This window comes from Solenopsis invicta, chromosome 4 (genome assembly GCF_016802725.1).
Source record: "Solenopsis invicta isolate M01_SB chromosome 4, UNIL_Sinv_3.0, whole genome shotgun sequence".
NCBI lineage: Eukaryota > Metazoa > Arthropoda > Insecta > Hymenoptera > Formicidae > Solenopsis > Solenopsis invicta.
The window spans coordinates 92,971-114,040 of NC_052667.1; the positions used below are offsets into that span (position 1 = coordinate 92,971).

General features: G+C 34.0%; 3 protein-coding genes across 7 annotated transcripts in view; 2 read left to right on the top strand and 1 right to left on the bottom strand.

Moving 5' to 3' along the window:
* Positions 1-1,259: 1,259 nt before the first annotated feature.
* LOC105195798 (two pore potassium channel protein sup-9) lies at positions 1,260-5,632 on the top strand. Its single transcript, XM_011161405.3, has 5 exons — positions 1,260-1,764; positions 1,880-2,035; positions 2,539-2,882; positions 2,968-3,086; positions 3,190-5,632. The coding sequence occupies exons 1-5, from the start codon at positions 1,638-1,640 to the stop codon at positions 3,455-3,457; spliced, it is 1,014 nt and encodes a 337-aa protein (XP_011159707.1). The 5' UTR covers positions 1,260-1,637; the 3' UTR covers positions 3,458-5,632.
* Positions 5,633-9,197: 3,565 nt separating this feature from the next.
* LOC105195796 (potassium/sodium hyperpolarization-activated cyclic nucleotide-gated channel 1) lies at positions 9,198-10,380 on the top strand. The gene is made up of 4 exons (XM_026135895.2): positions 9,198-9,402; positions 9,500-9,691; positions 9,805-10,028; positions 10,096-10,380. Exons 1-4 carry the CDS (start codon positions 9,198-9,200, stop codon positions 10,378-10,380), a joined length of 906 nt encoding a protein of 301 aa, XP_025991680.2.
* LOC105195836 (papilin) overlaps positions 10,054-21,070 on the bottom strand; it is an 85,484-nt gene continuing 74,467 nt past the window's right edge. For 3 of the 5 annotated variants that reach the window (XM_039448639.1, XM_039448641.1, XM_026135889.2), the window contains 12 exons: positions 20,832-21,047; positions 20,588-20,758; positions 19,854-20,273; positions 19,206-19,418; positions 18,841-19,008; positions 17,522-17,761; positions 17,008-17,330; positions 16,692-16,842; positions 15,794-16,318; positions 14,969-15,124; positions 14,726-14,839; positions 10,054-14,606 (listed from right to left, as the gene is read on the bottom strand). In XM_039448639.1, coding sequence (XP_039304573.1) covers positions 14,407-14,606; positions 14,726-14,839; positions 14,969-15,124; positions 15,794-16,318; positions 16,692-16,842; positions 17,008-17,330; positions 17,522-17,761; positions 18,841-19,008; positions 19,206-19,418; positions 19,854-20,273; positions 20,588-20,758; positions 20,832-21,047 — 2,897 coding nt within the window. In that variant the 3' untranslated portion in view covers positions 10,054-14,406. The remainder of the gene's footprint in view (positions 14,607-14,725; positions 14,840-14,968; positions 15,125-15,793; positions 16,319-16,691; positions 16,843-17,007; positions 17,331-17,521; positions 17,762-18,840; positions 19,009-19,205; positions 19,419-19,853; positions 20,274-20,587; positions 20,759-20,831; positions 21,048-21,070) is intronic. The other 2 variants (XM_039448640.1, XM_039448642.1) reach the window with 2 other exon arrangements.

Below are 21,070 nucleotides of genomic sequence, written 5' to 3' on the forward strand. Positions count from 1 at the left end.
TATATTTTTACGTGTTAATATTTTACAACTCTTTCGTTCTGAAAGCACCTACCTATTTAATTAATTTTTAAGAAATATTAAAAAAATTATAAATTTCTGACATTTATAATTCTAAAAATGTTAAATTTCTAAAATTATTGTACATACATTCAATTTTAAGAGAAAAAAAACGACTCGCATATGTTGAAATTATGTGTCGTCGCGCAGCTGTAAGTAGAAATATTTCATTCAAACGCAAAATATTTCTACTTATAGCTGCACGATAATAATTCCAACATGTCTTTTCTTCATCAAACATTTGCACGGGTCATTGTTGATACGCGATGAAAGACCCTTCTCGTCATAAAATTCTATTCTCACCAGCAGTTATCGGTTATTTTTATTCGTCGTAAAAATAAGAGTCGTCCAACGTCTCTTTTTTTTCACTCTGTTGTTAACATTGATCTTTTCAAAAAAATCCTAAATTATCCAAGTTACAGCTTATATTTATAATAACGCTCTGTCACGTAGACCATCTCTAAATGTGTTTTAACGTGTCCGTAGTCTGTTAATATGTCATAAGTGGAAGAGGCGTGGGAGACTCTTCTGTGTAGCCAACAAATTGTATTATAATTCCTGATAATGATTATTTCTCAATATTATAAAGAACGAAGTTTTAACTTTTTATTATCTTTTTTAAAAGATTTTAAAAGTTAACATTAAAAATGTATTTCATCAAAAAATAGAAAAATTTTCTAAATTTTTTTTCTTTTTATTGTTTATAATTATATAGTAATTATTTAAATATTTTTTTAAATTTTTGACAAAGGACAACAAGAAATGATATTTTATCTGTTAATAATAGAAAAATATGGTATTTCTTGTTACTCTGTTAAAAAAAAATATTATAACGACGAATTTAATAAATGTCTTCTTCTGAATATTAAATAAATTATTGAAAAGGTATAAAACGGACTATGTACGTATAAATTAAATTTGTAGATAAATTGATACACACAATTTGCGATGAGTTATCAACGGTAGATTTGCGATGTAAAATTCGTGAAGCTTGTTAACATCGATTGGTGGTTTGTGTCCGATTAACGCAACTCTCTCTCTCTCTCTCTCTCTGTCGCGATAAAAATACATCGTATTACTGAGCCGCGCGATATCGGAGTATGTGTGATTACCATTCGGTTTTACAGTTATCTCTTAATCGAAATATCAACGAGTTACCATCGGGGTTCGCGCGATCCTTTCTACGTGTAGGTACTTTCGAACAGTCAGCAGCAGCGTATCCCCACGAAACTTGCTCCGTTGGCTCTCGCCGCGATCAATACTCGGGGACGGACAGCGTGCAGCGATTGTTGTCTCGCGAGTACTGTGCATACTTTCTCGTGGCGTCTCGAGTTCTTAAACGAGTCTTCCATCTGATATGCAATATATATTATTCGCATGCATATTCATTTTTTCAGTGCAAAATACATATTTATTTAGACGCTGTGTACAAAGTACTACCCTGTCTAAATGCTGCGCCTTGCGAAGAGCATTACTATCAGGGAAAATCTCGGGAAACTCGTCGAGAGAGTGATTGTTGAATTTTTTACTCTGTAGCGCGTTTAGACGCGCGATATTTTTGCAAGGACAAAGCGACGAAAATGAAGAGACAGAATGTCAGAACTTTGTCGTTAGTAGTGTGCACATTTACGTATCTACTTGTTGGCGCCGCAGTATTTGACGCCCTTGAATCGGACACTGAGAGAAAACGCTGCGAATTTCTCACGGGTGAGTCTTTTTTCGATGTTTGGAATCAACGGAATACGTATTCTTCAGTGAATCAATAACTGATAATTAATCATTTCTGTTATTGGCGCGCGGTGAAAAATGCTGTCTGTTGTAGAGATACGCAATAATTTTATAAGGAAATATAATATGACGTCAGACGACTACAGAATGGTTGAAATTGTAATAATGGAAAACAAACCTCATAAAGCGGGACCGCAGTGGAAATTCGCGGGTGCCTTCTATTTTGCCACTTTGGTATTAGCCATGATTGGTGAGTTGCGTTTGTGTTAGTAAATAGCGCTGCAAAAGTTGTTAAAATTTTTTATCTACATTAAAGAGTAGAAAATAAATTCAAATTTGATTAAAAATGACGTTTTACATTAGAGACAAAAAATATATTTATAATTAATATTGAAATAGAATGCTCATAAGGAGAGAGGGAGAGAGAGAAGCGTATATCTTAATATAATCTTAATTTACAGAGGGTGTTGCAAAATTTGCAAATTAAATAAAATCTCATAGCAAAAAAGTTTTCAAAAAATCAAATAAAACAAAATAGTTATTTGTATAATTTTATTTTTAAAAGTAGTTTTTGAGATGTAAAGGTTGTTGACCAATAACAAATTACGTTTAGACAATCACATGTTTATAAGTCACTAATACCGCGCTCGCATAATAGAATTGGCGTTTTCTTGCTATAGGATTTTAATTCGCAAATTTCGAAATACCCTGTATCATTATACATGTATGCATAATGATAAATTTTTCTGTAAGGTTACGGGCATTCCACTCCTGTGACCAAACCCGGAAAAGCGTTTTGTATGGTATACGCAATGGTGGGAATCCCTTTGGGATTAGTCATGTTCCAAAGCATAGGCGAGCGATTAAATAAATTTGCCTCAGTCGTGATTAGACGAGCAAAAACATATCTCAGATGTCAAAGAACCGAAGCTACAGAGATGAATCTCATGCTAGCGACCGGTCTACTTTCGAGTATAATTATTACGACAGGTGCTGCTGTGTTTTCGAGATACGAGGGTTGGAGTTACTTTGATAGTTTTTATTACTGTTTTGTAACGCTCACGACTATAGGTTTCGGTGATTATGTCGCTCTCCAGGTAAATAACTACTAGCTAGACGTAGAGAGAGAGAGAGAGAGAGAGAGAGAGAAGCAGTAAGATTTATAAATAAATTACTTTGCAGAATGACAAAGCACTTTCCAATAAACCTGGATATGTGATTTTGAGTTTAGTCTTCATCCTATTTGGCTTGGCTATAGTCGCTGCCAGTATTAATTTACTCGTATTGCGTTTCATGACAACGTAAGTACATATTTTTTATATCGAATCTTCTATAACAAATTGTTTTACAGATCCATCTAAAAACAAATTACTAACAATCGTATCTGCGAAATATCTGCTTTAGGGATTCCGGTGAGGCACATCGCGACGACACCGAACTGCAATCTGCTTCGCATCACGTTTTGACGTTAGACGGCGAGGTTGTAGCGGTAAACGGAAAGCTTCTGGCCGGCCACGTGCCTATCGTGCATGACACGGACGATTGCGTGAGCGTATGCTCCTGCACTTGTTTAGGTCCAGCCAATTCCGAGCTGCTGGATCCTTCCGGGTATCAAGGTTACCGACCACCCCCAACTTCTGCCAATCTCCGGGTGAAACGCGCGTCCGTCTGATGGAGAGAGTTTCGTCGTCGCAGTCTACGTCGCCGATTTTCAAAGGCCGACGGCCGAGAGTTACTCGGTATCGATGTTTAAAATTGCTGATTCCCCGCACAAAACTCCTCGTAATAAGAAAATACCGCGCACTGTGATACATCCACGAAGAACGATTTATAATATTTCGTATAAAGATTTTCACGCTCTGTGCGTGGAAAGTAAAATTAAAAAAAAGAAAAAAAGCATTTGATGTTTGATACATGTGATCTGATTGTTGATTGTTGTTCGAATCCTGGCTAAAGCCTACAAAGGGACATTTGAATAACGTATTCCCGCTGTACTTCCTGCTGACGTTATATCGATATGTATTTCTGAACAGGTTGATGCATTTTGATAATTAATGTTGCTCAACTGTATCGACTGTATTTTTTTATGTTGAGTATACATGTATTATATGAATGTTGTACATACATATAACATGTTACGCTTGATTTGTCAAGTAAATACGACGAGTGATATCGTAACAATCGTTTCTGTCGGTAAATATCAATACACAACATTGATTATTCGAATATCCGAGTATTTCTTGAAAAAAGTGTAGTATCCAGTAAACCTCAGAAGGAGCATGTGTAAACTATCGAATCGCGAATTATCGAGAAGACGATGGTGCATTTATACATATATCATACTAGTCAATGTTACATTAGTATATAAAATATGTGCATATATGCAAAGTGGAGAAGCATAAATTGCTTCGATAATATAAAAGTTTTCACATTAGAAAATTAACATTGTTTTTTAATTACGCAAACCAATTTTTTTGCAATTAAAGTTTTATTTTTATATTTATTATCTATCTGATAAAACTGTATTCTGTTTTACATGGATCTTTATGTTTGTCAATTAGAAAATATTTTCAAATATACAAAATATAAATTTGAATTGACATTTCGAGTGAGAAAAATAGAGTTTTGCTGTTAAATACATTTGAGAATGTTTAGTCTTACAGGCTCGTATTACATCGCAAAAACTATATGAATATAAACACGATAGAAGACTATTATAGATATTACGAGACTCAATAGTGTAATATTATATACATATTTCCATATTTATATTTATAAAAATCTTGCCTCAAGTGAAATTCGACGTGATCACTTGTAACCAAATTAAAAGTATATATGTAGATACACATAAATGTATCGTGACTCATATTTTTTTAAAACGTTTACAAAATAAAATAAAAAGCGCAAAAAAATACCGGGAAAGACTGATAGCTTAAATTAAATTCAGCGTAATTGACACTTGTTTCAATAAAAATCTTTAAGTCTTTATTGTTTAGTTGCGTCAATAATTTGAAGGTGATTATCAGATTTTTTTAAATATTATGTTATTTGAAATAAAATGATAAAAAATTAAATAACAATAAAAAGTGATTTAATTCTTTCACGTTAGATGATTAACGTCGTCACTAACGTCATTCTTATTATATGTATAACCAGATTTTGTTTTGTATAACCAAATTTATTTTATTTTTACGTTTATCATTCATATGACAAAATTCTGTTAACTAAACATTTAATTCTTACTGAATAGTTAAAAGTGCAATTTGCATTTCAACATTGTTTCTACTTATATTTTATTTTCAATAATTCTTAAAAAATCGTGAGATCAAATATTCATGAATAATTACACGAAGAATTACATTGATAGAATATTTGATTGCAATACTTGTTTTATTGTATTTCTCAATTCATTAATTAGATGAATTGTGATCACTATTATTATATCGTTACAATTATGTATGTACGCACAAGTTATGTAATAATGTTTGAAAATTTATTATTTTTTTAAATTTAAGCTAAAATATATCGATGAAATTCAAAATTCTTTCCGGAACGCAATTTTTTGTGCTGTACGTTTAATGTATAAAAGTACGCAAAATTTATACTTAAAATAGACAAGCCACTTTAAATGATATGATAGGTCATATGTATGTATCTATTGTAACATGTTATTATAATGTATATGTACGTATATCTCGCATAGCTTACGCGAGTGTAATTATACTTTTTAACGAAAATAATCTTTTAATAATAACAGCGACATGTGCCATAGTATTTATTTCTTTAGAACTTTATGTAATCCTATTATATTTGTAGTATCTAAATAAACTTTTTAAAAAACGAGGAAAAAAAATGAAAGTAGTTAATAAGTAATAGTCAATTTCATCAGTCATAAATAATTTAGCTTGTAGAGATATGTATGTTACATAAAATTCTGGATATTTTACATTTTTATTTATTTCCTCTTAAGAATAAGAAATACGTTAATTTGATTGATTCGATTGCATGAAATAACTTGTAGAAGCGTATAATATATAATATGTCGTTTCATATTCAAATCAGATTAATATAGAACGGCATTAACGTGCACTAGTGCGCACTAGTACAGTTCAATCAAATTCGTTCCATATAGATAAATCTTATCTTTATACCTATAAAAATTTCAAAATAAAATGCTACTGCCGCGAAAATTTTCGATAAACAATACAAGTTCTCTTTAGATAGATAGTCTGTTCAAAAACAAAGAATTTGGTTCGAGTAACCTGCACTCTTGTATTCCGGTGTACAACCCGTTAGAAGTCCGTTAAATTCCTCGAAGTCCGGCGTAGTCCGATGAAATCCGGTATAATTTGATGAATTCTATGTATCATACCATGAAATTTTGACCTTTATAACAAATTTTTGGTTAAAATCAGTTAATTAGTTATTAAAAAGGGATTTTTGATGACCTTTTTCTTAAGGAGATCTCTTAGCAATCGTAATGAATTTCATTGAATTCCGACGAAAGTCCGATAGAGTCCATTGAAGTCCGTAGTCCAGTGTATGTACATATGTACATCTATTTTCTGAGTAATTATCCCCTCGGTTTGGTTATTACTAGTAAAAATAATGCAGTGGGCAGAAATGAAAATTACTGGCATTGCATTTCTTTCACAAGTAAAACCAGGATATCAATCATGTAACTTTTTCCCTTTCCCGACGGAAAGGTAAAAAATGACAAATTTTGCCATTAACTTCAATGACAAAAGATTTCACTCTTCACCTTTCCGCCCAAGGAAAAAAGTTACATGGTCGATACCCAGTAGACGATTCCAAATAGTTAGAAACATTATAAAGATTTTCAGATTTAAAATTGCTGATATTTTAACATTATCGCAAGCTTGTAGTAAAATTGCAGAAATCTTTTATAACTTCCATACGGAAGCTGTAAAAAATTTCTGCAATGTTACCGTTGTAACTTGTGGCCGTTCGTAATCACATCGACACTATTCGCACACAATTAAAACTTAGAACGTACGAGAAGCACGGAACCGATACGTTGTATACATCGGTAATGTAGCGGTAGCGGCAAATGTCAAGCGGCCGAATCGTCGAAGTCCCTCTTTACGAGGAGAGTGGGGAGGCGGCCCAGACAACGTGGCGCGGGCTTGCACGTGCGCCTCGGGTAATGACCGAGCGGCCGGCGGAGTGGGGAAGCCGAACGACGCGACGCGACGCGACGCGCACACGTGTCTCGGAAGCCTTGCGTAGCCTTGCGGCCTTGCGTAAGGTGAATGACTGACACAGTGGCCGACAGCGCCGGCGGAGTGGGGAGATCGAGACGGCGCGCGGCGTGGCGACCGTGGCGTCTATCTTACGGGATGTTGACCTTGCGCGGTGAGACTTCAATCGATGGCATGCGTGTGCGCCTCTGCTAATGCGGAGTCTCTCTAGCTGCGCGTTTATACTACACAGACTTGATCGAAGTCTGTGCTAAATAATTACCAAAGTAAAATAATAAAATTAACAATGTTTAACTTAGTTAATTTTAAATGATTTAATTTTTAACTTTAACTAGTTATTTTTTAAATAAATGAATTTTAATTTATCAACTTTTTACCTCTAAAGTTAAAAATGTATTTACATATATAAAAAAATTATAAAAGGAAAAATTTTAAAAGAAGAAAAAGCGAAGAAAAGAAAGAAAGAAAGAGTTTAAAATAAAGAATAAAGGAAAAAGAAAATAGGAGAGCGAATATATACAAAAGAATGATATAAATTTTTAGTAACCGCATTTTATTTTAATAATATTAATAATCTATTTTTATTCTTAGTACATTTATTTTAAAAAGTAAAGGTTAGAATTATACCTACCAATACAGTACTGAAAGATTGTAGGAGCATATTGCATAAACTTTACATTGCAAGGTAAGTACGTAAGATTGCATGGAAACTGTGAAAGATTTCTACAATGTTACAATGCTTGCGATAACGTTAAAATATCCGCAATTTTAAACGTGAAATTGATTTTTCTGACATTTCGGGATTATTTGAGACCATTTCGATCGTCTATTGGTTTTACTGGTGAAAGAAACAAAACGCAATGCCAGTAATTTTTATTTCTGCCAACTGCATTACTTTCACTGGCAGAAACTAAACTTATTTTTGGACAAAGGGATAACAATTGAAATATTACTCAAATATCACTCAAATTTAACCTTACGTGCTACCTAAATAATTTGATCAATGATAAAAAATTTCTTTACACTTACTATTAAACAATGATGGAGCATGTGTGTGAATTATCTTTAAAAAGAGAAAACATGTTTCCTTTTATGCTTGTGAAACCATTGACTTTCAAAAACGTATGGATGACTTGGTGCGGTATCAGCAAATATACTCCAAAATGCGGCCTTTATATGGATAGCATAGCTACAATGACCACTGAAAAAATAAGACACGCTGGATCTAAATATTGGTGGATAATACATCCATTCAGTTATGCTAGGCACGTTTTCGATGTAAAAGAAGCTATTATATTAAAAATATTTTGTAAACAATATTTTTACTCTCTCTCTCTCTCTCTCTCTTTCTCTCTTTCTCTCTTACTAAATGAAAGAATTCGCAGATTAATATGGGATACCTTGATGATGATAATATACTCGATCGCTTTCTTTACAATCCCTTTTATGATTTGCTTCGTTATAATGGATTACGAAATAATTCGTCTGGATACAGTGAATATTTCAATTTATGCGATCTGCTGGTTAGATATAATGTTCAATTGTATCACGGGATATTACGACGAGAAAACTACTTCTATCGAGTTGAAACCTGTCAAGATATTTACGTGAGACATCATATCTAGTATTTCACGAATTATTTGTGTTTATTGTTAATTGTTATTATTGATCCTTGTCTCATCATGCTAAATATTCTTCGCAGGTTCTATCTGAAAGGATTTCTTGTACCAGATGCTTTGTCATCTCTTCCGTATGATCATATGACGTTGCGATGGCGAAAATTACCGGGAAATAATCCTCATTACATCGTTATTTTGATTAATATCATGCCTCTTATGAAGTTGACACGCTACTATACTTTTAACTCAAACATTTATTATCTATTTACGGTAATCTTTCTTTACATATTTTCTATGAAATTGTGATATAGAAACATACAATACGGTTTTATATTGAATACCTTTTTCAGCATTTCGAAATAAAAAATTTTTATTTTGAATTATGCACCACCCTATTGCTAGGATTATACTTGATCTTTTGGTTTTCTTGCTTGTGTTACTTGATACCGATTCTACTGATGTATCTTGTCAACATTCCACCGACGGTAAGCATGTCTACGATATCGATTTACCCGAACATTTCTATATTTTTATATTTTTAAGGATGCAATTATTAAAATATATTTGTAATATGTGTAAAAAGGAATGCGAGGACTGCTGGATGATGAGATTGGAAGACAGCAGTCTCAAATTCAGATTGAAAAACGCCGCGTTTATTGTACTGGAAAATATATTTGCAAGTGGCTATGGCCTGTTCGTGCCAGAGACAGATAGAGCCATCATTTTCAATAACATTCTTATGATCATCGGCAGATTTATTGTGTGTTATATGCTGAGTAAGATATTAAAAAAAAAGCATCTACTTCTTTATCAAAAATCAAGCAATATTAGACGTTTTTTTTCTTTTGTCAAACATGTTGCTGTAACTTTCAGTTATGTTCCTTCGTATCAAAGCTGAGAGAAAATCATCCGAATCAAAATTTCAAGAGTTAATAGATCAAGTAAAAGCATATACGAGGCAGAAACAATTATTGCCACACATGAAGGAACGTCTTTTAGCTTATTATCATTATCGTTTCAAAGACAGTTACTTTCGCGGTAAACGGATTTTATCAGATTTGACAGGTCAGTGAAATATTATGGAAAGACAAGGAGAATGAGATATAAAGTTCTTATCAAAATATTGTGTATATACATATGTATAATAAGAATTCAAGTTAAATTTGGATTTCCCACAGAACCGCTACGTGAAGAGATTGCACTTCAGTCTTGTCGACGATTAATCGAAAACGTAGCAATCTTTAAGAATTTGCCAAGAAATGCTCTGCAATCAATAGTGAAAAACTTAAAATTCGAATTATATTTGCCAAATGACGTAATTATTAAAGCTGGTAGTCAGGGTGACTGTATGTTCTTTTTGTCTTCCGGGACTGTTACGGTTTTAACACCAACTGGAAAGGAAGTTAGTTATTTAATATTTAATATCGTTTATATTACGAAAAAAGGAACGTACTCTCTTTTATTTCAAGATATGCCATTTGAATGACGGTGCCCATTTCGGTGAGATTGCGCTTTTAGTGGCGGATCAGCGAAGGGTAGCTAGTGTTGTAGCGATTCAAGTCTGTGAGGTGTATCGACTAGATCGTAAAAATTTTCGTCAGTGCATAGACGTACATAGCGAATTATTCGCAGAGATTGAACGTATCGCCACGGAACGCATAGAAAAAACCATCAGAGCTGAGGAACAACACAAGCGTTTTTTGATGCGTCCTAATCGCTTGCCGAATTTACGTAATGAATCAACGAAAACTTAACTTTACATATTATTAATTACACTGAACAATAAAAAATTACCTTTTTTTTACCTCTTAAGATTTAAAAAGTTATTTCTTATATAATTTGGCTGCTTAGTACGAATCTGAGTGTGTGAAACGTCTCTAATATCACGGAAGGATTTTAAAAATTCTATTCAAATTAAAATTGCTAAAAATTGCAATTTTGGCTTTTTTTTAATGATTAATAACTCTGTTTATCCTATAATTTAGATCTTTTGTTTTAAACTTTGCGGGAAGTAACACACCATTTCAATCCAGAGTTATTTATATAATTATCGAATAATGCCAAAAATTGCGATTTTGAGCAACTTTAACAGCGTATTTCTGAAAATCTTGATGCGATGGAGATATTTATGCCTAGATTCACGTTTAGCAGCCAAACGTATGTACGTAAGAAATGATTTTTGAAATCTCAAGCCGAATTTCGCGTTGCACAGTGTTATTGTTTCACTTCATTACGACTTTTATGTCAATTCTTTCGTCTTTGATCTTTTCATCTATAATCATTAATTCCCAATGTTATCATAGTGTTATTATGTAGAATTGTGACGTAAAAATTAAAATATTTTACCTTTACTGTATCATTATCGGTTAACAATTAAATGAAAAATGGTTCTCATGAACGATTTCGTTTGATTAATTTTTTTTTACCGCAAAATAATAGTCATTTTTTTATAGTATAATTGTATATATTTAAGGATCTTATGTTTATTATTATTGTCCGTACAATAATTGTAGATAATGGCATTCTCTTGTATATTTATCCCTACATTTGTTTTAAAATTATACGTGTATATTATATATGTATATATGTTAATCATTATCTACGATACTTACAATTATAATTACATCCGCTAAAACTTTACGGTAGCACTGTTGTGATGAGCTCTATACTTCTATCGATATAATGCATGAAAGATATTAATTATTTATCTTTTTCTTTCTAGTAAATTTTTCTCCACATAGATCAAATTTGAAATTTTTGAGAGCATATATAATATATATGTTTATATAAATTTTTATCGACCGTGATGAAATATTATCGATATTGTGATGTCAAGATAGGAAATGAACGCGACACACTTTGATAAGGAAGACTGCGGATCATTATCGATAGCCGACATCGTTACGCGCAAAATAAGTTTCAACAAATTTGTAAGAATTGCGGTCCTAATGACGTTCATGATGTAATTATAATGTTGCTAGACGCACGTACGGACATCGGTACTGTACAAGATATGCCACCCTTTTGTGATGCGTGATTGAATAACGTGTAAAATCAACGGGAGAAAGGTGTGTGTGTGTGTGTGTGTGTGTGTGTGTGTGTGTGTGTGTGCATGTTCTTAAAAATGATATCTACGTAAAATGATGAGACATGTTTAGAGGCTACAACGCCTCGAATCGTACAATGTAAATAATTATTTACAATAGAACGATTTAATACAGATGATATGTACGCGTCTAAGATGTGCCTCCAAATTTTAAACGCAACTACCTTTTACGCTTCTTTGTTTTCCATTCTTTCTCTCTCTCTCTCTCTCTCTCTCTCTCTCATTCTCTCTTTTAATCAATTCCAAATCTACAGAAACAGATGATCAATGTCGACTGCCTAAATCGCTTTATCGAATTAAATGGATCACTACGCTACATGGTACTTTACAATGTTTCTCGATCATACCTAAAACAGAACGCATAAAGGAGAAGAGTACTTAATATCTTATCTCGATACTATTCTTGTTCGTGGTTGGATGAATACGTCCTCCAGATTAATCTAAACTATATTTTGCTTTATATACTACGATATAGGCGTCATCTTGGAAAGAAACACGCGGGAGGGGGGGGAATATGTAACAACTATTTACACTAACGAGACGTCGTATATATTCAGCACTCTTTTCCCAATTCTTTCAAAGGTCATCTAATAAGGCACTGCGTTTTACTATGACTGAATTGGTGCAAGTATAGAACAATCCAGAATTGTTCTACAAGTTTACACGTCGATTTCGATGGGTAATGATCTCGACTTACGATTTACACTTATAGTGCGTATATAAATGTGTTTTGGTACTTTTTGTCTTCTCATTATTCTTATTTATTCTTATAATTGTCAACTTTATATATATCAGTATTTTTACGATCTACCTGATACGTTACGAATAACGATGCACCCAACGATAATAAACAGTGCACGATAATAATCATACGTAATTAATAGTTATGATTAAAACGTTTTAAGAACAAAAAACGTTAAATGCAGAAAATTTGCACACGAATGCAATAGCTGATTGTTGAACAAAGAAGAAAATTGGCTATGCCACATGCGGAGTGACGGTAGATGAAGGACATATAATACTACAAGACACATAATTGAATAATATTACGAGTCGAGAACAAAATTATGTCGAAATTTACGCGTTCGCGTTAATATTGATAGAATTACATGTTTCGCGTTTACGTGCAAGTGCATATCTAAACTTAAAATTTAAATTAGTTACTTTTACCTTTACTTTCAGAATCGTTATCGAATAATCAAGTCTCAAATGGACATTTATAAACAATCTTAATTTCATGTTCATTAAATAAATGTTTCGGTACATACGATACAAATTGCTCTTTGAAAGAACAAAACTCTTAAATGTCCATATAAAAAATCAAATCTATAATATATGTCTATTTGAAAGTCTTTTCATCTTTGGAGAAGATGACAAAAAATTAATTATCAAAATTTTCTACCGAATAAAACATTTTTCCGTTCTGTTCTGTTTTTTCATTAGATACATTTGCTCTTAAGACGTTAAGTGTTCTTTTCTTAAAAAAACAAAATAATGCATGCATATATACATGATTGTGTATACATACGTACACACATACATGCGTGCATAGTTCTTTATTATAAAGAATAAATTCAAGAGAAGACACAATATACGAGTGTAAAAGAAAACGAGTAATAAACAATATTATAGAGTGTAAATGGCATATTGCATAATAAACTATTTATATTGTACAACGTAACGTGTGCGTATACGCTTAATACAAATAGATACTAGTTCTCTCTTTTTAATTACGCAGTACAGAGTGAAGTCCAGAATGAAGAAGGACATTATTCATTGTCAACTTATCGTTAGATAATGTTCTATGCGTAAAAACTTTGTTTCGTGCATCACGTTTTATTCTCATATCATCTCGTATCGTACACGTCTCGTACGCACTAACCCTATGCTGCGTGAAAAAGGAATGGTTACGCTATATCATCTCACATCGATCAAGATTGTATTCTTCAAATCTCTTCGTAATCTCAAGATTATCCAACAATTGCCGAAAGATTTGTCATTGATTTGTCACGAAAGAAATTTACAAGAATCGCGCGTTATTGCGGATACGCTCTGCTAGTTGAGTTATCATTTTACAGTTAAGCTCAAGTATAGTTATTATGGCGACATATAAAATATACACTTAAAAGAGAAAACCACCAGTCAGAAACAATACTTGCCGCATATTTAATAATATAATGCCGTAAAATTAATCCTCGATTATCGATTACTTCGGCGTAACCGCGCTCACCCGACGCGGTCATCCGCATGGAAGATACAACGTGCGGTCGCAACGTTTCCACTGGTCTCTTAATTACTCCGCCTAATATGGCTCTGACGGACTAGGATTCAGCATCAGATCGTATATACATGGATAAAAACGTGCTCAAGAACGAGATCACGCTCCAAGACACGAGGATCGCTCTAGCAACGCTTTAGATGAGGATATCGTATATGCATTATGTATTATGCCTATGTATAAACGCTCTAAGGCTTTGGCAGTGATTTAACAAGTCGATTATCCGGCACATTCGATAGGGGCAGGTACGCGCAATTACTTCCTCCTTTTTCTTCATTTATCTTTTCATTGCGAATCCCGCCACGATCCGGCGAATCCGGCGAATCCGGCCACGATCCAGAATCGATATGTACTATCACGTGCGTCGGAAAAGTACCGAAAAGTCGATTTGGCATCTTATACAAGCATTCGCAAGATAGATCTTCTTCTTCTCGAATTTTCGACCTGAGGTCCTCTCGCCGGCAGTTGACCAGCCTCTGTGCACGACCGGCAGCAAAACTTTGCGTAGTACTTGTGCGTGCAATACTTTGCCGCCACGATAAGCTCGCAGTTAGCGAAGAATGTATTATCCTGACAATGGGGATGAATAAAGATACCTGAAAAAAATCGATTACATTAATTAAATGTACGTTGAATCGTTTGTACGAAAAAATTTGTAAAATATACTGTTGTATACATATATATGTATTATGTAATATGAATTAGACTCACTCACCAGCTACGCGTATATCAACGCTGTCGGAATTTGTGGAAAATTCATTAGTAGCTTCACATCGATATCGACCAGAGTCTTCTTGATTTGCATCACTAACGATAAGTCGATTGAGCTCTGAAAATAAAAATGTCTTATACATTATAGTCTTATTACCATTGCAAAAAATTCAATCTGCATTATTTGTAAAAAAAAGAGATTCTTTGTGTGTGTGTGTGTAAACTGCTTTATCATTTATAACATTACCAGAAATCTTTATTCGATTGTTTGTTCGAATAAGTTGATCGTCCTTAAACCAGAGTACACGTGGAATCGGATAACCGTCGACGGTGCAAGCGATGCTTATATCACTGCCTTCAGGGAATTGCGATTGTCCTGCCGATACGTTGACTTTAACCGGCACTGTTTGTTTAAAAATTAACAAATAAGATTTATTAATATTCATAGAAAGTGTAAATTTTATTCGGTATAAATATTAAATAAGAACTTTTTTTTCCAGCAAGAGAAAATGTAAAAAGTTTTTAGCATTTGGAGTACACTCACACATTAGTTTTGTTTTCCCCTAATAATACAAAGATATTAGGTTGGAACAAAATTTCGTAACGTTTAGATATTTCTTAGATTAATCGGATATCTAGATACAGTGATATATAGATTTATTTAATCACTACGTGCCGCTACGAACTCTCTTCTTCCAATCTAATACGTTGTTAATCGTATTAAATTCTTAGAAAACACTTGAAATAACCAATAAGCGAGTTATCGTAATGCAGTCTCCGCCTGATAATGCAAGGCAATATACAATAATAAATTTTATGTTAGACATGCATGCAGGAAAAAGAAATAACCAAGACGAATTCAATTACATCGTTATTGTGACCAATAGCGTAAGAGTGAGATATTTAGGAAAACATTTATCTGATAGCTACATGGCGAAAGATAATTCTTTCATCGCGATGTGAAAACTTTATGGAAAGTCCGAAACAACAATGAATTAGCTTGTCACAATAATCGATGTAATTCAACTACATAGAATTCGACATGAGTATATCAGCCATCGCGTAGTCTCACCTTTGAATCTAGCACTACCGGGCTCGAGAGTAGTAGTTTCAAGAGGGATAACACGAGGGATGATGTGTAAGGGTGGTTTCGAGGAGTAAACCGGAGCATAAGTTTGATGCTCGGGAGATTGCGTTCTAGTAGGCCTGTAAGGATACTGCGGTTTTTCGGTGGTGGGTCTCTTCGGTGGTTGGACGAGATACTTGGTATACTCTTCGTGTTCGGGTTTAACATTGTAGACGGGTCCGATCGCTTGTAAGGTCGCCGACCAAGAGGCCGGTGTACCGATTCCATTAAACGCCTGGCAAGTGTAAACACCGAGGCTGGTTAGAGTTACCGAGCGTATCAAAAGAGTATAGTCGGTGTCTTGCTCGTAATTGTCCGAGAACAGAGGCAACATTTGGTCGCCGCGCCACCAAGTGACCAATGGCCTAGGCCATCCCATGGCGTAACAATGTAGAGCTATTGGCGAGTTCATCGTCACTGTTATGCGAGTATCGGGCTCCCCGATGATGGCGACGTCAAGTTCGCTTGGTTCTAAATAGTGCAAGAAAAGAGGCATGCGCGATGCTTAGAGAGAAAAGTGTTAATCGCGCCATCACCACAAATTAATTTACAACTAGCGCTACGGAATATTATTAATTCATTAATTCACTTCATGCCAAGTGCTCAAGTGCATTTGATTAAAACCCACAATCTTTACTTAGTCAACATATTGGCATTGAAAACATGGAAAAATCTACATATTATTCCAATATTCGAATGCATTTCACTAACAAGACATTTACAACAAAAAATTAGTGCCAATTATTCCATGATCGATCAATGCTACTATCAATAGCTAAAGTTATATTAAATCACAGAGAAATCACTCTTTGCAGGACAAATGGATATATATATATATGTATACCTGTAACGTCCAATTGATACTCCGCTCTTACTGGTGGTCCTAAACCATTATCGGCGGTACACACATAAATTCCTCTATCGTAAGAATATAAATTAATGATCTGAAGAGACCCATCGAGCAGTATACGACGTCTTTTCTCCGAAGGTCCAATCTAAAAATATCCATAAAATAGTTTTACAAAATAATTCAATGAGAGGAAAATAATTGGAAAATAATTGCTCAGGTATATTATTATACGTAGGATCTATGAATTTTTCTTGAGTGTATAAAACAATACTTGTTTAGCGCATTCGAAATACGTAGTAACATGAGTTACCAAAGTGGTATCTTTTCTCCATGTGACGATCGGTTTGGGAGTTCCTAGCGCGATACATTTCAATGTAACATAGCCACCTTCTTGCGCGCTGACCCGAGGTTCTTCGGGTTGTTGAATCATCGCGGGTTCACCACCGTATTGTGGTGGGGTGACAGTGGGTCGTAACGTCGTTGTCAAAGGCTCTTCCGGTGCAGGCTCTAGGCAAGATGTACCACAGCCGCTGTCGCAGCATTTCCATTCTCCGGGACAATCCGCATCCGTGACACATTCTTGCTCGCATCTCGTACTGTTGGATACTTTTGGACATCGACCGGGTTTAGCGACTGTAATTTTATGTTACTCGTAAATAAATAAATAAATAAATAAATATATATATATGTGTGTGTGTGTGTGTGTGTGTGTGTGTGTGTGTGTGTGTGTGTGTGTGTGGGGGTGTGTGTGTTTTACACAAGTGGTAACAATAGTTTATAGAAATAAAATAAAATTCATAGAAATTTCGACAAACGATGCTTACTGGATTGACAAACGCCTTTATATTCCGTGCCATCTTGAGAAGCGACAAGCGTAATGGCGCATCGAGTGCTCTCAGGACAAATCTTCGTCCTACAAGGATCGACGCAACGGCAGCGTTCGCAATCCTGCGGATCCACATACTGCTCTTTACCGTAAGGACAACGGATGATATTACACTCTTCTTTGGCCTCAGCACACCGATCTTTCGTATCCTTCGAATCCACATCTATTTCATTACTCGCTGTAATCAAAAGTCATGAGAAAGTTGAAAAATTTTATTTTCTTAAGAATCACAAGTAACATAAAAAAGAAAAGCTAATATTAACACTTTTATATTATTACACAAAAATAAAATAGCATTTAGTGAAAAGAAAAGTTATAAGCATTGCAATATTAAAAAATTTTAACTACCAAAAAGTTTCTATGTTTTCAATTTTACAATTTATATTTAACGTCATTTGTATAAAAAGTTATTATACTTTACTTGCAATTTTAATTTGTAGAGAATAAATTTATTTATATAGGAAGATGAGGTAAGACAGGGTAATCTCTTGTATCGCGCGATTCGAATGCAGGAATCACAATTGAGCATATGTGTTAGATGGGGCCCCTCGGTCGTTGAAAGTTATCCACACGCCTCAGTAAAGTAGGCAGCTGTGTTATCGAGTTCGACCACAATTTATATTTTTTGCAATTTCTTTATAATTTAACTGATTGTGTCATTTGTGACATTAATATTTAATTAGAGCATACTTTTAAAGCGTATCCCATCTTACCCCACGAGTAGGGAGAAATATCTTTTTTTAAATTTTTTCAAAATATAGTTAATAATTCTTTAAAGATTTTATTTAATGATAGTTTTATCGAAAGATTGATCTCCAAAGAATAATTAAGAAGTAAAGATGATTCGTTAGTTATGAAAACCCAACTTTTATATTCATCATTAAATCTTAACTGCATCGTCTTGCCCCACCTTTCTGTATAATTTTTTTTTCTTTTTTTACATTTATATGCGATTGTGAATTTAGTTTTAATTATATACAAAAGAAAGTAAATTTTTAAATTTTACATTCAATTAGGATACAACAATATACGAATACATTTCACTTGTGTGAGTAAAAGATTGAAACGCATAAAGAAAATTTGCCCATAAAGCGAGGAAAGCCTTTAAACATATAAATAAAGATATAAAGATCAGAAAATAAAGATTTGTACAACACAATGACGATTGCTGTATGCTGCAACAAAGCTGAGTGGCGATATCTGTAATAATAAAAAGAGAATAAGAAATTTGTTGGCAATCTTATATCCTGAACTTACTCCTAAGACAAGTATTAATGCAAGATTCAAAAGTCTTGAATCTGTTGCGATTGCCACCACATCCGGTATAAATAAAAGCTCGGCACGTTTGACGTTCCTCATCAAAGTAGAATCGCTTTGTGGCACCGGATGTACAAGATCCACTATCAACTGGTTCTTTACAAATCGCTGTATCATTATAAACATTATTATACAATCTGCCTATTTTACATTAAATTCAATGTAAACTTAATATATATATATATATATATATATATATATATATATATATATATATATATATCGTGATTATAAAAATTTATTCAGTTGAAGGAATTATTCGAGAGAAAACGTTAATAAAACGTAATAAAATAAATTATACGTACATAAATTTGAAATACTGGTGTCGTTTCCAGGAAGTACTGGTTCCTCATGATGTATGCAAATGGACTCGCACTCAGAAATTGTACTAAACCTATTGGCGTTACCATCGCATCCACCATAAGTGAATTCACGGCAGACACGGAGATTAGGTTCGTAATAATATTTGCGGAAAGCGCCTCTGCATGGGCCGGAATCCACAACGAGATTACACATATCTGAAAAAAATCCATTAATCCAATTTTTTTATTAGTTGTATTAATTCATCTTTTTTAAAGAATTGTCTTGTGAAAAGATATATATAGTAAAAGAACAGAAAAAAAATAGAGACGATTATCTTGTAAACATTTTTTAACTCAAATTTTTAGAATTAGATCTTATATATTCGATACGCATGTGTATGTATGTATGTATGCGTGTAGAATGAATTATTAAATCATACTTATAACGCAATAGATTACAAAACAATTCTTTGAAAAAATAAATTAATACAACTGATGAAAAAATTGAATTGATAATCTTTTTTCGGAGAAATGTACACATACATGTCAATACGGTGCTTTTTTGCACGATATTTTTGATAAAAATATTTATTACAAATAAAGTGGCAAAAAAACACAACATAAACTGTATTAAAGCTTGTTGCAATTTACCTTGTTCGTGAAATCTTCCGCAAAGTCGTTCGCACTGTTCTTCAGTCTGAAATCTGTTAGCATTTCCACCACATCCGCCGTAAATAAATGCCTGACACGTGTGATGTTGAGCGTCATAGTAATAAGCAGTGATGCTGTCATCACAATTGCCAGAATCGACTGGTGCTAAACAAATTGTACTCTTCGGTTCTCCAGTCGGCGGAGTCATTATGACTGGTGCTCGAGTAACCTCCGGTGGTGTAATCGTAATCGTTTGTCGCTTACACTTTCGTTCGCAAGATTCTCTATCCTGGAAGCGATTCTTATTGCCTTGACAGCCGCTGTACTCGAACTCGTAGCAGGAATCAGTGCGTCTGTCATAGTAGAATTGCTTCACAAAACCGTTACAAGGACCAATCACTTCTGGTAAGATGCAAGGATCTGAAATTTTCATAATTTTCTTTGAATTTTTGTAATACTTTCCGTGTTTCTTGTAATATGTAATTCGACTAAAATAAAGAGATCTGATAATTCTTTTTTCTGTAGTTAAATGAATTTTATTTTATATGCCTCCAACTTTCTGTAATGGACTTTAATTACTAGAGCTTTCGATGACAAAAGTAATAAGTAAAAGTAACTTTGGCATTTTTATTGGCACTCTCTCCTCCTCCCTCCCTCCCTCTCTCTCTCTCTCTCTCTCTTCCATACATGTATATAAATTTATTTTGCCGCTTTTATGTTTACAGCTTATGTACCTTGAACTTCACCGCAGCGATATTCGCACTCCTCGCGCGTGTTGAAATTGTTGCCGTTACTCTGACAGCCTCCGTATCGGAATTGTTTGCAAACACCATCGCGACTATCGTAGAACCATTTGATTTGATTTTCGGAGCAAGGACCGTGTTCATCGGGCAAGAAACAGAATTCTGGAATTCGATAATAGATGAATAGTAAATATCGTTATTCACGAACAATTTCCAAAGCCATTAGAAATGTTACCTATCCGGAACTCAATTTGTCCTGGTGGAGGCAGTGTGGTGATGGTCGGTTCACATCTGTTGACGCAGTCATGTTCGGTCACGAAATTATTCTCATTCCCACCGCATCCACCGTAATAGAATTGTCGACAGTGTTGCTCGTAGGAATCGTAGTACCATCGTTGAGTGTAGTTGTGACACTCTCCCAGGAGAGCGGGCAAGAGGCAGACATCTTGTTCTATATTCCATTAATTTAAAACT